Here is a 13,106-nt window from a genome sequence, read left to right on the forward strand (position 1 = left end):
TTTGCTTCAAACAGCTGAATCAGTTTCTGTGAGTGTTAAACTGTCTCGTGGTTTGGGAGTACGGGGGTTTGTTGCACAGCTGCACCTAACCCAGAATCATCCATCTTTCGGAAAGAGGTCACTGAAGCTGGCCCGCTTTTCTCCTGGAAGTGCTGTGCAACAGGAGCATCTCCCAGGCACAGGCGTGAGACAGGCTTGTGACCCCGGCCCCGCCGCTGCAGCTCTGGACTTCGCCAACCTCCTACGCCTTCAACAGCGGAGCAGGCGCTGGGATTTTCCATCCCCGTCCTCCTCCGAGGCTGGTCACCGCTCGGCGGGCAGGGCCAACGCCTTCTGGCAGCGCAGGTCGCTGCTTTTCACCCGCCCGCCAACAAACGAAGGATGCCGAGGTCAACCCCGGCTCCCGACATGTTTCCTCCGGCAGGCCCGGGGGAGGGCCGTGGGAGCGGGAACTGCGCTGGGGCGGGACGGCACTGGCAGCCGGGACCAGCCCGAGCCGGGGCCGAGCTCCGCCACAGCTGTCGGGGCTGCCAAGTGTGGTGCTGCCTCGCCGCCCTCTGCTCCGCCAGGATGAGGCGGCCAGGGCCCTGGTGCCTACTCCTGGCCGCGGCCTGCGCCCTGGCCCGGCCCTCGCAGTCACCGCGGGCCGCCGTGCGCTGCCAGGCCACCGGTACCTGCTTCAGCGCCCATCTCGTCAACGCCTCGTACACTGATGCCCGCGCCGCCTGCGGCGGGCGGCGGGGCAGCCTGGCCTGGCTCAGCAACGAGCTGGAGCTACGCCTGCTGCTGGGGTTGCTGGCGGATGCGGCGGCGGGGTCCGCGCCCTCGCTCTTCTGGGTCGGGCTCAAGAGGGGCGCCTCCGCCTGCACCGACGCAGGGCAGCCGCTCCGTGGCTTCTCCTGGGAGGGCACAGGCGGCGAGGCGGCCCCGCAGGAGGTGCCGGCGGCGCTCGGACGGTGGGTGAAGGAGCCCGTGCGGTCCTGCCTCGCTGTCCGTTGCGCCGGGCTGCACCTAGCGGCGGCTGCCCCCGACGGCGGCCCGAGCTGGGGATGGAAGGAGCGGTTCTGCCAGCGGGAGAGCCAGGGCTACGTCTGCAAGTACCTGTACGAGGGCGCCTGCCCTGACCTCAGCCCAACGGACGCACTCGGCCTCGACTACAGCCTCCCCTTCGGGGAGAGCAGCGTCGGCCCCGGCTTCAGCCCACCGGGCACCGTGCTCACCGTGGTGTGTTCCGGTGGGGAGGTGCGGCTCATCTGCAGGCCCCAGCGGGGCGGCTTCGCCTGGCAGGGGGCAGACGGGCCCCTCTGCCCCTGCCCTATCCATCACCGGCGCCCCGCTACTGGGCAATGCTCCCAGACCGCCGGGTGCCGCGATGCTGCCGGCGGCTTCTCCTGTGCCTGTACCACGGGCGGGCTGGAAGGAACGCTTTGTGCGGCCACGGGGGGGGCTCCCACCACTGCGGGCGGCCCTGCGGAGCCGCCGGGTGCTGGGGCGGACGAGCGCCGCCCTCATGCCGCGACACCCGGCGGCTCCGCGGGACCGCCCGCCGCCCCCACTGCAGCCTCAGACGGGGAGAAGACAGATGCTGCCCTGCCCTCTTCCTCCTCCAACTACGTTTTCATCCTGGTGACGGTCGCTGTGGTGGTGCTGATCGTCCTGATCATGACCCTCCTGGGGGTCTTCAAGCTCTGCTTCAACAAGAAATCCGAGGGCCGAGGGGACAAAGAGCCGCCGGAGACTGGCAGCAAGGCCGCGGCGGGCTCCGGGGAGCCAAGCGAAGCAGCGGTCGGCGAGTAGCCTCGGAGCGGCCGGAGCCCTTTCCCTCGGGGCTGCCCCGAGGGACAACACCCACCCGGGCCGGCGTTCGGCTCCCCCAGCCCTTCTGCTCCAGCGCTGCTGGCCGGGGAGTGGAGGAACAGGCGCCCTGGGACTTGGCTGAGCAGGACTTGTCAATGTGAAGCAGGCGGCTGCCCCCTTGTCAGGGCTTTGAAGCCTTTGGACAGTCAAGAATTTTCGCCGGTCCGAAAAAGTTATTCAGATGCTGACATAAACATAAATGCAGCAGCCTGGCCGACACAGCTGTTACTTATCTGCTGTAGCTGCAACCGCTGTGGGGTTTTATCCTCTCAGAAACTGTTCTTCGTGTGCCTTGGAGCAAGTGTGAGGGAGCACTGTGAGCACTGGCATCTTGTAATTCAGAAATCATTCATTGTCTGAGTGGTACTTGGAGGTTCTCCTGTTTTTGCTAATTGCTGAAACGTTTGGAGAGGTGAATTGCCACACTTCTGGAGAAAACTGTGACCTATACTCTTCCAGGCTGACATCCTTAAAAATGAAGAGCATTTCTATACTTAGAAGGTCATTAAATTGCTGAGGCAGTGGGAGGTTAATAGAAAGTCAATTTTACACTTCAGCTGATGAAAAGAATAAAGGATGATGTAAAACCTAAATCACTGCTCTGTTTGTTACTTCGTACAGTATTTTTATTGTGGCAAAGCAACACATTTTTCAGTTATAGCTTTTCTCCCCAAGTGGGTCGGTACAAAACATCTTCTGCATGCAGTGCATGGCTCCCTTACACTTGGACAAGGTGCTGACAGACCACGCTCTGTGAGGAGTTATCGTGTGTCCAAATACACCATGCAAGTCCTCTTATTTTTAGTTAGATAGATTGTTTTCCATGGAGTCCATGGAGTAAGGATAGAAGAATTCACCTTTTGTGCCCCTTTCTAAATGAGGTAAACAATTCGTCCGTGATTTCCCTTGGGAATTCCTGTAGAGCAGCTTCCCTCCTGGTGCCAGAACTTGCTTTCTCTGCAGTTCTGAGTGCTGATGCTCACTTCTTAATATGGTGCCGGTTTTCAATTAAAGTGGTAATGCTTAATATTGATTCAAGGTTTTCTTAGTGCAGTAAAACACAACTGGATCTCATCCAAGCTTTTTGGGGTGTGGGTAGGGTAATGAAAGAACTTTATACTCTGAAATGTTGGTTGGGGGGGGGGGGTGTTTTGTGGTGATTGTTTGTTGTGGGGTTTTTTTAATAGGCTTTTTTATTTCTTTTCCTCTCTTCAGAGCTGACCTTCTGACTACTGCTTTCACTTTGCCACTTTCCCATTGAGTGTAGTGAGCTCCATTCAATAATGTGTATTATTACCATTTTTTCTTGCATGCAAAGACTTGAAGATTAATATGCTGTAAACATCTGCTGAGGATAAAATATGACATGGAATGGGCCTTTTAATTTTCCCCCTCTGTCTGGTAGGTTGCTGCTATCTGGGAAACGGGGTTTTTTGCTTTTGTTAGGGGGATCACAGCCATTTGTGACCCATCAGGCTGTCTGTAGCCATAAAATCTATTGTATCATGACAGGAATGAAATCCAGCTAGGTGAAAATGCTACACACTACAAAGCTATCTCGTACTCTTGTAATCTGGTTAGCTGACATTTCTGTTTCAGAGGACAGGCATTTTTTCACTTCAGTACGAGGCTTCAGATGTATACAGATTTGGAAAATGACCTAGCTCTTAATGCGTTTTGTCTTAATACCACTCCTGTTACTCTAGCTGTAGGTAATTTCTTTGAGGGTGCAGCCCATGAGGAACTCCATTCCTCTACAAGGGGCAGTATAAGCAAATAACAACTAAGATGAATGTGAGCTTCCCTAAATTATTATTTCTATGTTTTTCTCTTTCCCACATATAAGATGGCTCAATGGGACTATACAACTGTCCAGCTATTTTTTTCTAAGCTCTAGAAATACTCTTGTTCTCTGTTCCAGGAGTCTTGTCAAGCACACAGCTAAGTGCTGAGCTGAGTGTCTGTAACTGACTACTTCTTCGGTGTCTCTCAGGATTTGACTCAGACTATTCCGTTAAAATGCAGAAGTTCATGCTCTGACAGACCATTCACCTGTCTCATCTTATTATTTTCATTTCGGTCCTTGCCTTGGCTTCTTGTGAAATCACATTTGACTTCAGAGGTTTTTTTCTCATACTCAAGCTTCAGAAGAAAGCATTAGGCATTTGTCTAAAGGACTACACAAGGACTCTGTTATGTTTTCCCTGGTTTAAAATCTGACTCGGCTGAAACCAGACTATTATGCACCTAAGGATGGGATCCACCTCACCAGGTGTAGACATCTCTGACATCTCATCTAGACTCATCTTACTCACCTAGACTCTCTTATAGCCTACAGAGAAAAGTGTGTACTTGCAGTTTCTCTCAGAAACTTGGACTAGATGGTGAAAACAGGGTCAGTGCATTGCATCCTAAAAGTGCCATTTCTCTACATTGACTGTAAAGAAAGTCTAGGGAGGCTACTCACATTTAAATGCCTGTTAAAACACACCAAAATGTCCCTTGTTACCAATTATTAAATCTAATTTTTAGATTTCCTTTATTTCTGCAAATATAGTTTGGCTGGTAGGCATGTCATTTGTCAGCTTTACGTGCTATTCATGAATATGTGACAAATTTTTAATGGTTTGTATTCATCAAATAATAAGAAATGCAATTTTCATTTCCCCCATTTTTTTAAAATAAGGATTCATACAGTTGAGGGCTTGAATAAGTGTTATGGGATTAAAGTGAAATCTAAAAGTGGACATAGACAAAATTCAAATACTTCAAGGTCTTGGAGTCAAAACCAAAGGACTTTTTTTCAGGTGTAGTATATAGCTTAAAGAAGATTAAAAAATTGATTCTGTGCTTCCCCCAAGAAGTGTAATTTCCTATCACTTAATCAATTTTTTTTTTCATGGTTTCAGCCCTTATTATATTTGCTTATATATTGCATGGACCTTAATGACTGGTACACGCAACTTAGTTCTGTCAGAAATAATACTTTCTATTTCTTCAGGATGCAGAAATCTATCAAGGGTGTAGAATGGTGATTCATATGTTTCAGTAATCATGTGTAACTCACTTGAAAGGCAAACAGCAAGACAACAGCAGTAATCACACTCCCAAGGTTTCAGAATAAGTTAAACCTCATGCCTCTCCTTCTTTTCTCAATGTGCAGCCTTGCTTTTTTCCTCTGGACTTGCAGAGCTCTGGGACTGGGAGACTGGAATGTGAATGTGGACAGGAAGTCATCTGCTTGCAAGCAAGTCTTTTCCCTTTTCTGTATTACAGGCTTGTTGGCAAGGTCCCTGTAGACAGCAGTGGAGATGAAAAAGGCACCTTTCCCACCTGCTGTCTGTCAGTCCTTTTGCATTGCAAGTCTGAGACAGAAGGATGGGGAAACAACTGCTTTTGTGGATTTTGTGGGTACCAAGTCCAGGAAGAGGATGAGCTGAGGAGGGAGAGATATGCAAGTATCCATCTTTATCAGGATGTATCCATCCTTAACATCCTCTCAGTGCATATTTTTTCAGGTGTTCATTACAAAATATGGCAGTTTGTGAACAAATAAACATTCTCAGTCATTAATCCAGGAACAACACATGGGCTGTAATATGTCAGAAAAGCGTGGTTTTGTTTTTGGAATGTGATCAGCAGGTCTTGTATTTTAGACTGATAAGAATGGCTTACACCGTTCCCTAGAACATAACATAGAAGCATAAGAACAGATAGTTTGAGTAAACTTAAAAATAATCCAAATCGGTAATCTCTCTGTGACAGAAAATGCTTTGGGAAATAGAAAATCTGACATCTGTATGTGCCACTTTTCCTATGTGCTTTAAGGTTGCAAGACTTTGAGTTTGAGAAGTTGTGGATGCCCAATTCCTGGAAGTGTTAAAGACCAGGCTGGATGGAGTTTTGAGCAATCTGGTCCAACGGAAGTTGTCCCTGCCCATGGCAGAAGGGTGGAACTGGGTGACCTTTAAGGTCCCTTTTAACCCTAACCATTCTATGATTCCATGAATAAGCATATTTTAATACCAAAGTTGTTCTAGTTTGCATGAAGACATATGAAATTCCTTTAAAAAAGCTTCTTTACAATATTGCACACTCAGTTTAGCTTCTAAAATTGTCTTTTCTCTTTCTGTGACCAGATGATATATAAAATAATTTTGCTGCAATGTTAGGAAAATAAGCTCACTAATGCTCATATTGATTTTCTACTCAATAAAGCAATGACAGTAGTCACATCTTTTTTCCTCCAAGATCAACTTCTTCTACCACCTTCAGCCTCTGCAACCATGGACTCACCTCTGCAGCAGAATTAGCACTCCAATTTCCAATACATGTCAGAGCAGTACAAAATCAAAACAAAGACTTGCTATTGCCTAAACAGTAAAAATGTGCTACCTAACTGTTTAGCAGCTGGAATCTGAATTTTACTAATCATTAAGTCCTTTATAACCAATATACATTTTAATTCATCCCTTTGTAACAGACCAAATAAGATACTTAATATTTACAAGAATGAAGCACACATATACACATGCATGTTGTGTATGTGTGTATATACTCATACATACTTGCTTTGTACAGCTTTGCCATGTTTTGAACTATTCCAGCTGACCAGCAATCATTTGAACTTGCTGTTTTATGTTTGAGTGCCTGCAAGTCCTGCGTGAATTAGTTGCAGTTGTGGCACTTTGCTCTTATCAGTCTGTGATCACTGGAACTTATGTTCCTCAGTGTTGTTCAGTGTTATGGAGTGCAGTACATTACAGCACCCTTGCAGAAGCTCACAGCTTCCCTATGGGTTGTCTTACAGAGTTTTATGTTCTGTAGGGCCCACATGCGCAAAAAATAACCCTGTCACCAACAAGGTAAGAGGAGCCATGCAATTAAATTCCAGTGCTCATCACAGTGATCAGCAGGTCCCAAGACATAAATCTGGACCCACAACCTCCATATGCTATGCATTTGGGTACTTTTATCTGAGTACTATTTCTATTTAGAAAGCTCAAGAACCCACAGAGTGACCCCAAGACACATGGCACAGCATAAGAACCTGTGGGAAAAAAAAAAAAAAAAAGACTTTTTTGGGAAAAGGGAAGAAAAAAAACATTTTTTTTTGTCAAAATTGTGCTTGGCTTGTAGCCGTCTAGTGACGTATTTTGAAATACTCTCTGGTTCACCTGTTTGTCTTGGCTATTTCTCTCTATAAAATGCAACATCTAAAAGCATTATTCTCAGAGAAAAATACAATTAGTAAATTACCCTTTCTTCCTGTGGCCTAGCCTGCAGTTACCCACCCAGTAAGGCTCTGTGTTGAAGAGAATGGAAGTGCTGAATGCACAATGCAGCAGAAACATTTTATTCTCCTCTAGAGATTCATAATTCACAGTCTGTAGAGCCCTGGACTCAGGTAAGCTTTCTAAGGGCTGAAATCACATAGTCTAGAATGCTGGATTGATGATACTTTCTTGGCTAATTTATTTCTTCTGGTTGTTTGCTTGGGGTTTTTTTATTACTATTTTTCTTGGATTTTTAGGAGTCAGGATTTACAGTGCTGGAAACATGGCAGAGAACCAGTTAAAATACAGTGTATGGTCACAGTGTTAATAGAGTGTACCACGTACATTTGAAAATCAGACTTCTAGTTTTTCAGAAACAACCAGAAAGCCTTTTTTTTAAATTACGATTCACTGGAAACCTGGCATTTCAGAAACGCTTATGTCATATTCAGAAATCTGATTCTTCTTCTCTAAGAAGAAATCAGATGGGTACTTTAAATTCTGAATGCAAAGAAACCATTTACTGGTTGATGTTCTCTGCTGTAGGGACAATCTCAAGAGGCAGAGGATCTGCATGTGACCTCACTTTTCCATCCACAGCCCAGATATAAAGTGTCTCTACAACTAGTCTGGTTCAAGCCCACTAGCTGCACACAGCAGTCAGCCCCAGGATTATGAGATGTTTCTTTACTACTGTACTGGGAAGCTTGGTGAGAAAGGAGAGTAATTTCCTGTGTACCCTCCCTTGAGTGAGAAAACACTGCAGAGGTACCTGATGTATGTTCCATATGAAGAACATTCTCTCTTGTGCTACCATGGGAAATAGTCCAATGCATTGTCTAGATACTGTTCAGAGCTACCCCACGTCTGGGTAGTGATTTTTAGTGAATTAAGCACTATTTCAGATCATTTCCATATAAAATCTGGAGATTCTTATTTGCAACCTGGAAAGCTTTAAAAAGAGCTACATTTGTTTTTTGGTACAGGTTATTTCATGAGGACTATGTTTTTTTTCTTTTGTGATTTTTTGTTTTTTGTTTTTTTCTTTCTGGCAGTTATGCTCTGTTATGTAGAATAATAACAACAGAATGAACTTGTTTTTTCTTCCAGAGCAAATTAAGAGTGATTTACAGCTGTTGAACACCTCTCCCACTGCCACAAACTAAACTAAACACAGTCAAACGAAAGGGTGAAAAACAGCAGGATGACGTGTTAGTTTAGGATAAAGACATTTTGTTTCCAACTGAAGCAACACAAGGTGCTCTAGCCGGTAATACCAGAGGAGCTGCTGGCTGTACCCAGCGGAGGGCAAGCCTGCCATCTACCGAGGTACCGCCGGCCTCACGGCAGCGCTTGCCTGCCCTGCCCACTCTGAACATCACCATGGCCGTCTGCCTGGAACAACTGAAAATGAAGAATTAAAATGCACAGGTAGGTGTGCAGGCGTCCACCACAGCTTTGTTTAAAGGCAAAGTAAAATGAAAAGAAAGAGACAAAACCAGACTCAACTCTCCATCAGAGCTGAGTGTTGGGTATCAGTCACTGCTTTCTAACTTTTGTTTCATTGTGTCAGATATTAAACAAATCCAACAGTCGAAAGTAGACTGACTTCTATTTAATCTGACCGTACATAACAATATCTGCGTGAAAAAGACCACATAAGATTATGAGGTTTATATCATTTTGAAGAGATTGTGAGTGAGATTTTAAGTGAAGCTCTACAAATAGCATTGTGTGGAATCCTGGGGCATTTTACTGTTTTCACAGATGTTTGGTTTCTGTGAAAAGTTAAGCTTATAAAGATATTTAATCCATTTTTTCTCCCACATGTGAATGTAAACCATTACCAAAATTAATATTTGCATGTTTTCCTTAAATGAGGTCCACTGGGAAGTAAAAGAAAAGAAACTGTACAATTGTAAAAGCTTTCCACAAAATATTTTAATAAGGATGTAACAGCTTTCACATTAGCAATTTTTAAACTAAAAGGAGCTGACTCACAGTCCATGGAAATGAATTAGGGTTTTTTTTTCCCTCTCATTTCAACGGCCTTTGAATCAGACAACTTTAAAATACTAAATTTATACATTCATTTAACAGTATCTAATTTTTGGTGAAAGAAATGTACAAAGTAGAATCCCGCTTTTTGCTGCTGAGAAAAATTAAGCAGTGTAATCTAACAAAAACCTGTAGTAAGTCCACCACTGCAAATGCTAGATGCTTTAATTGTCAACCTTACACTTAACACTGTACTTAAGCACTGTATTTACCAGTACAATGCTATGGGTATGCTGCTACTAGAGATTTTTCCCAATCTCTTGCTTCAGATTGCCAGTAGTTATAATGAATACAACTGCAGTATTGTGCTAGAGAAGTGGTTTATCACACTTACCAGCACACCTGTCACTGTGTGACACTGTTAACATAGGTGGTAGAAAGCAAAAAACATAGCTCATTATTTCAACATGGTCCTGTACCAATTCTTATGCCTGGGATAAGAGTGATCATGGATAGAAAGGTTTGTTTAATCAGCTGTCATTTATCAAACAAGAAAGCTTCATTCGTGTATATGAAAATTGTTCTGTCATAAGAAGGGAATAGAGAAAATTCAAGAGAGAGAGTTTTTGTGGGGGAGATGGTGTAGATGAAAGAGTTAGAAAAAGTGACAACCTTTTTATCTGAAAAGGAGCCTTTTTGAGCATCACCCATTTTAAATGCAATCTTGCAAGTAGTCACCACACACATAGGTACACAGTACAGATTGCTTCAGAAAAACACATTCACAACACAGTGACAAGAATCAAATAGAAAAATCAAACAAAAAGACATCTGGTACACACTAAACCCATGAATTCTCAGAAATGAAAAATTAAGAAGCTCTGGGCCAGTATAATACATTGGCAACATACGAAACTCATTTTATGCTTTTTTTTTTTTTTAGTGCAACAGAAGAAACTGGAGCTAGGGTAATAGCTATTCTCAAACAGCTACTTTTTTGTCAAGTATTTATTTCAGAGCCTGACGGAGATTTTGAAACTAATCCCTTTTTTCCATGTAGGCTAGAGTGACTTTGCAGCCACCCAGGATATTCAAAACCATCTGAGCTCCCTTCATCGCTGTTTCACAGCTGATGGAGCAGGCGCAAGACAGTAGCTTCACAGTTTAGCGCTCCCTTTAAACTTTATTATTAGCACACTTTATCATATATATGGACACATTCAAACATTTCTCAGCTCAGCACTTCCCCCAGCTCCCTGCTCAGTGCTCCACTCCCTATGAGTCACAGAACTGTTTATCTCCCTTTATCAGCAAGCTGCTGTGCAGCTCTGAAGCACAGCAATAATCAGATTTTTTTCCAAAGTCCTTTTCTGCCTTGCTTCCTCTGAACATAGCACAGACAACCAGAGCCCCAGTGATGTGAAGCTGTCTGCAAAGCAGAAGACAGCTCCATGACTGTACCACTTATTTTCTCAGGGCCTTTTTTCTCCCTACTTTCTTTTTTATTCCTGGGGGGGAGGGTGGGACAGAGAGAGGCTACTTGCTCCTTCCTGGAGGAGAGCAAGGTGTGCTGGAGGGGACTTTTCCCCAGCATTTCTACTCTCTGAAGAGAAGGTGTACACTGACATGCTGAGCAGGGTCACTTTCAGTCAGGGGGAATCTGAACCTGAATGGGGAGGCTTGACTCAGTGGCCTGGGGGTCCTATGGACCGAGCAGGAAGGCAACCTGTACAAAAGGTGAGGGAGAATCACTGTAGGACCCTTACAGCCACTAATTAGACAAAGACGGGTAGCAGAGCTGGGCTGACAGACCCTAAGACGACCCATGAGTGTGGCAATTTGTTAAGTGGGTGTCAAAGCATCAGCAAATGCACCTGCTCTCAAGGGAGGCAGACAGGGGTCTGGGATGGGGCATCAGACCTAGGATGCGGGGTTTTCTTCACTTCTTCTGCCAACCACCACTGTTTTCGGGCAGGACAAAAAACCCCTCCCTCCCAGCTCCCCCATGCCACAGCCCTGGACTTGCTCACCCTCCTGCTGGGGGCAGTAGGGGAGCAGGGAGTCAGGAATGCTTCCTCAGAGGGTGGTAATCCTGGAGGTGCAAGTGCCATTCCTGTACATGCTCCCTGACTCCAAGTTGTCTGGGGGAAAGTCCTCCACGCTGTATGCTCTGCTCTTGAGGGCAGTGGCATAGTAGTCGATGGGTTCCTCTGCAGCATTGTCCATCCAACTGAGGCAGAGCAGCCGCTGGAAGGACCGCTTGAAATTGTCCGAGAGAAAGCCATAGAGGATGGGGTTGGCACAGCTGTTGGCATAACCCAAGATGACAGAAAGCTGGCTGATGGTGGCATCATCCTGCTCTACAAAGACATTGACCAGCTGCACAATGTAGAAGGGCATCCAGCAGATGACAAAGACCATCACCACCATCATGACCATGAGAGTAATCTTGCGCTCCGAGCGTTTGCGTTGCTGCCAGCCAGCCTTCAGGGCCACCATGCGCATCTTGGCAATGATGAGGATGTAGCAGAGACAGATGGCCACTACAGGTAGCAAGAAGCCCATCAGAAAGGTGTAGACTACAAAGACCACCAGCCACCTCTGTGTGGGTTCTGGCATGAGCATGTTGCAAGCCACTGTTCCGTCACTGTTGGCTGCTGTGTTGGAGAAGATGATGATGGGCAAGATGATGAGGATGGAAAGCACCCAGACACCCAGATTGACCATTTTAGCCACAGTGGGACGGCGGTACCTGGCCGCCTTGATGGGGTGCACTACGGCGATGTAGCGATCCACACTGAGCACAGTCAGGCAGTAGATGCTGGTGAACATGTTGATGGCATCCACACTGAGCACCAGGCGGCAGAGCAGTGAGCCAAAGGGCCAGTGGTGCAGCAGGGTGGAGGTGACCAGAAAGGGGACGCTGAGCATCAGCAGCTCATCTGCTATGGCCAAGTTGAGGATGTAGATGTTGGTGGCCGTCTTCATCTTGGCATAACGTAGTATCACATAGATGACCATGGAGTTGCCGCACAGCCCGACCAGGCACACCACGGAGTAGATGAATGAGATGAGGATAGCGCTGCCCTGAGACTCACTCAGGGTGCTGTTCGGGGCGCCGGAGGAGTTCCTGCCGCCCGAGTCCATGCCCCCTGCCGCAGCCTCCTCCGAGGCGCTGCCGGCTCCGCCGCCGCCGCTGCCTGCACAGCCCGGAAGCCTGGTGCAGGTGCCATTGGGGAGCATCCTCTGCCTGGAGCTCCCCGCCGGCGGCTCAGAGCAGCAGGAGCCAGCCGCCCGCCCGGTCCTGCATCCCGGCGGGGCTCCCGGCGCGGCGGGTCCCAGCACGAGCAGCAGGAAGCAGGCGGCTACCGGCGCCGCTCGCTCCGAGTGGCGGTAGTTGCAGCTCTCCGGCTGGTGAATGATTAATAGGCAGCGGCTCGTCACCAGCGACTAAAAGGAGGAGGGAAAGAGGGGAAAAAAAAATGCTGGAGGAGACGTAAGTGGGTGTCCCTCCCAGCCCACTCCCGCCGCCCGCCCTCCTCCCATCCCGCCCTCCGGCCGTTCTCTGCTCTGGCAGCTCCGGGGCGGTCGGAGTGCAACCTCCCCCCGTCCCCGCTGCCCCCACCTCGCAGTACACCCCACACCCCCATCCCCTCGCTCTCCCCGTCCAGTATTGTTTCCCCCACCCTGCACTTCCCCCTTCCCTCCCAGCATCCTCTCATCCCCCTCCATTATGCACTGCCCACCCGGCACCTGGGTCCGGGGAGGGGCACCACAGGGAAAGGGATCAGCCTTTCTTCTGCAGTTAAAAAGCCGGGGTCATGGGCGGGTGGGCAGTGTTACCTGGGCAGGGTTACCACATACTCGCACAGCTGCTGTCACCCTCACCTCCCCCACTGCACATTGCCCACCCCATGGCACTGGCACTGGGCATGGCACTATAACCAGTCACGTAACCTTCAACGCCGAATGCAC

General features: G+C 47.5%; 2 protein-coding genes across 2 annotated transcripts; one reads left to right on the forward strand and one right to left on the reverse strand.

Annotated features, from left to right (window-relative positions):
• The first annotated feature begins 374 nt into the window (after positions 1 to 374).
• CLEC14A (C-type lectin domain containing 14A) lies at positions 375 to 2,884 on the forward strand. The gene has a single exon (XM_034062076.1). The coding sequence runs from the start codon at positions 382 to 384 to the stop codon at positions 1,795 to 1,797; it is 1,416 nt and encodes a 471-aa protein (XP_033917967.1). The 5' UTR covers positions 375 to 381; the 3' UTR covers positions 1,798 to 2,884.
• Positions 2,885 to 10,771: 7,887 nt separating this feature from the next.
• SSTR1 (somatostatin receptor 1) lies at positions 10,772 to 12,438 on the reverse strand. The gene has a single exon (XM_005148912.3). The coding sequence runs from the start codon at positions 12,372 to 12,374 to the stop codon at positions 11,208 to 11,210; it is 1,167 nt and encodes a 388-aa protein (XP_005148969.1). The 5' UTR covers positions 12,375 to 12,438; the 3' UTR covers positions 10,772 to 11,207.
• Between the last annotated feature and the right edge of the window lie 668 nt (positions 12,439 to 13,106).

The sequence above is a fragment of the Melopsittacus undulatus genome, chromosome 4 (genome assembly GCF_012275295.1).
Source record: "Melopsittacus undulatus isolate bMelUnd1 chromosome 4, bMelUnd1.mat.Z, whole genome shotgun sequence".
In the NCBI taxonomy this organism is placed as follows: domain Eukaryota; kingdom Metazoa; phylum Chordata; class Aves; order Psittaciformes; family Psittaculidae; genus Melopsittacus; species Melopsittacus undulatus.

Bases quoted from the DNA above. Each gene is read 5' to 3' on its own strand.
- CLEC14A (XM_034062076.1), top strand. From the start codon at position 382: ATGCCGAGGTCAACCCCGGCTCCCGACATGTTTCCTCCGGCAGGCCCG.
- SSTR1 (XM_005148912.3), bottom strand. From the start codon at position 12,374: ATGCTCCCCAATGGCACCTGCACCAGGCTTCCGGGCTGTGCAGGCAGC.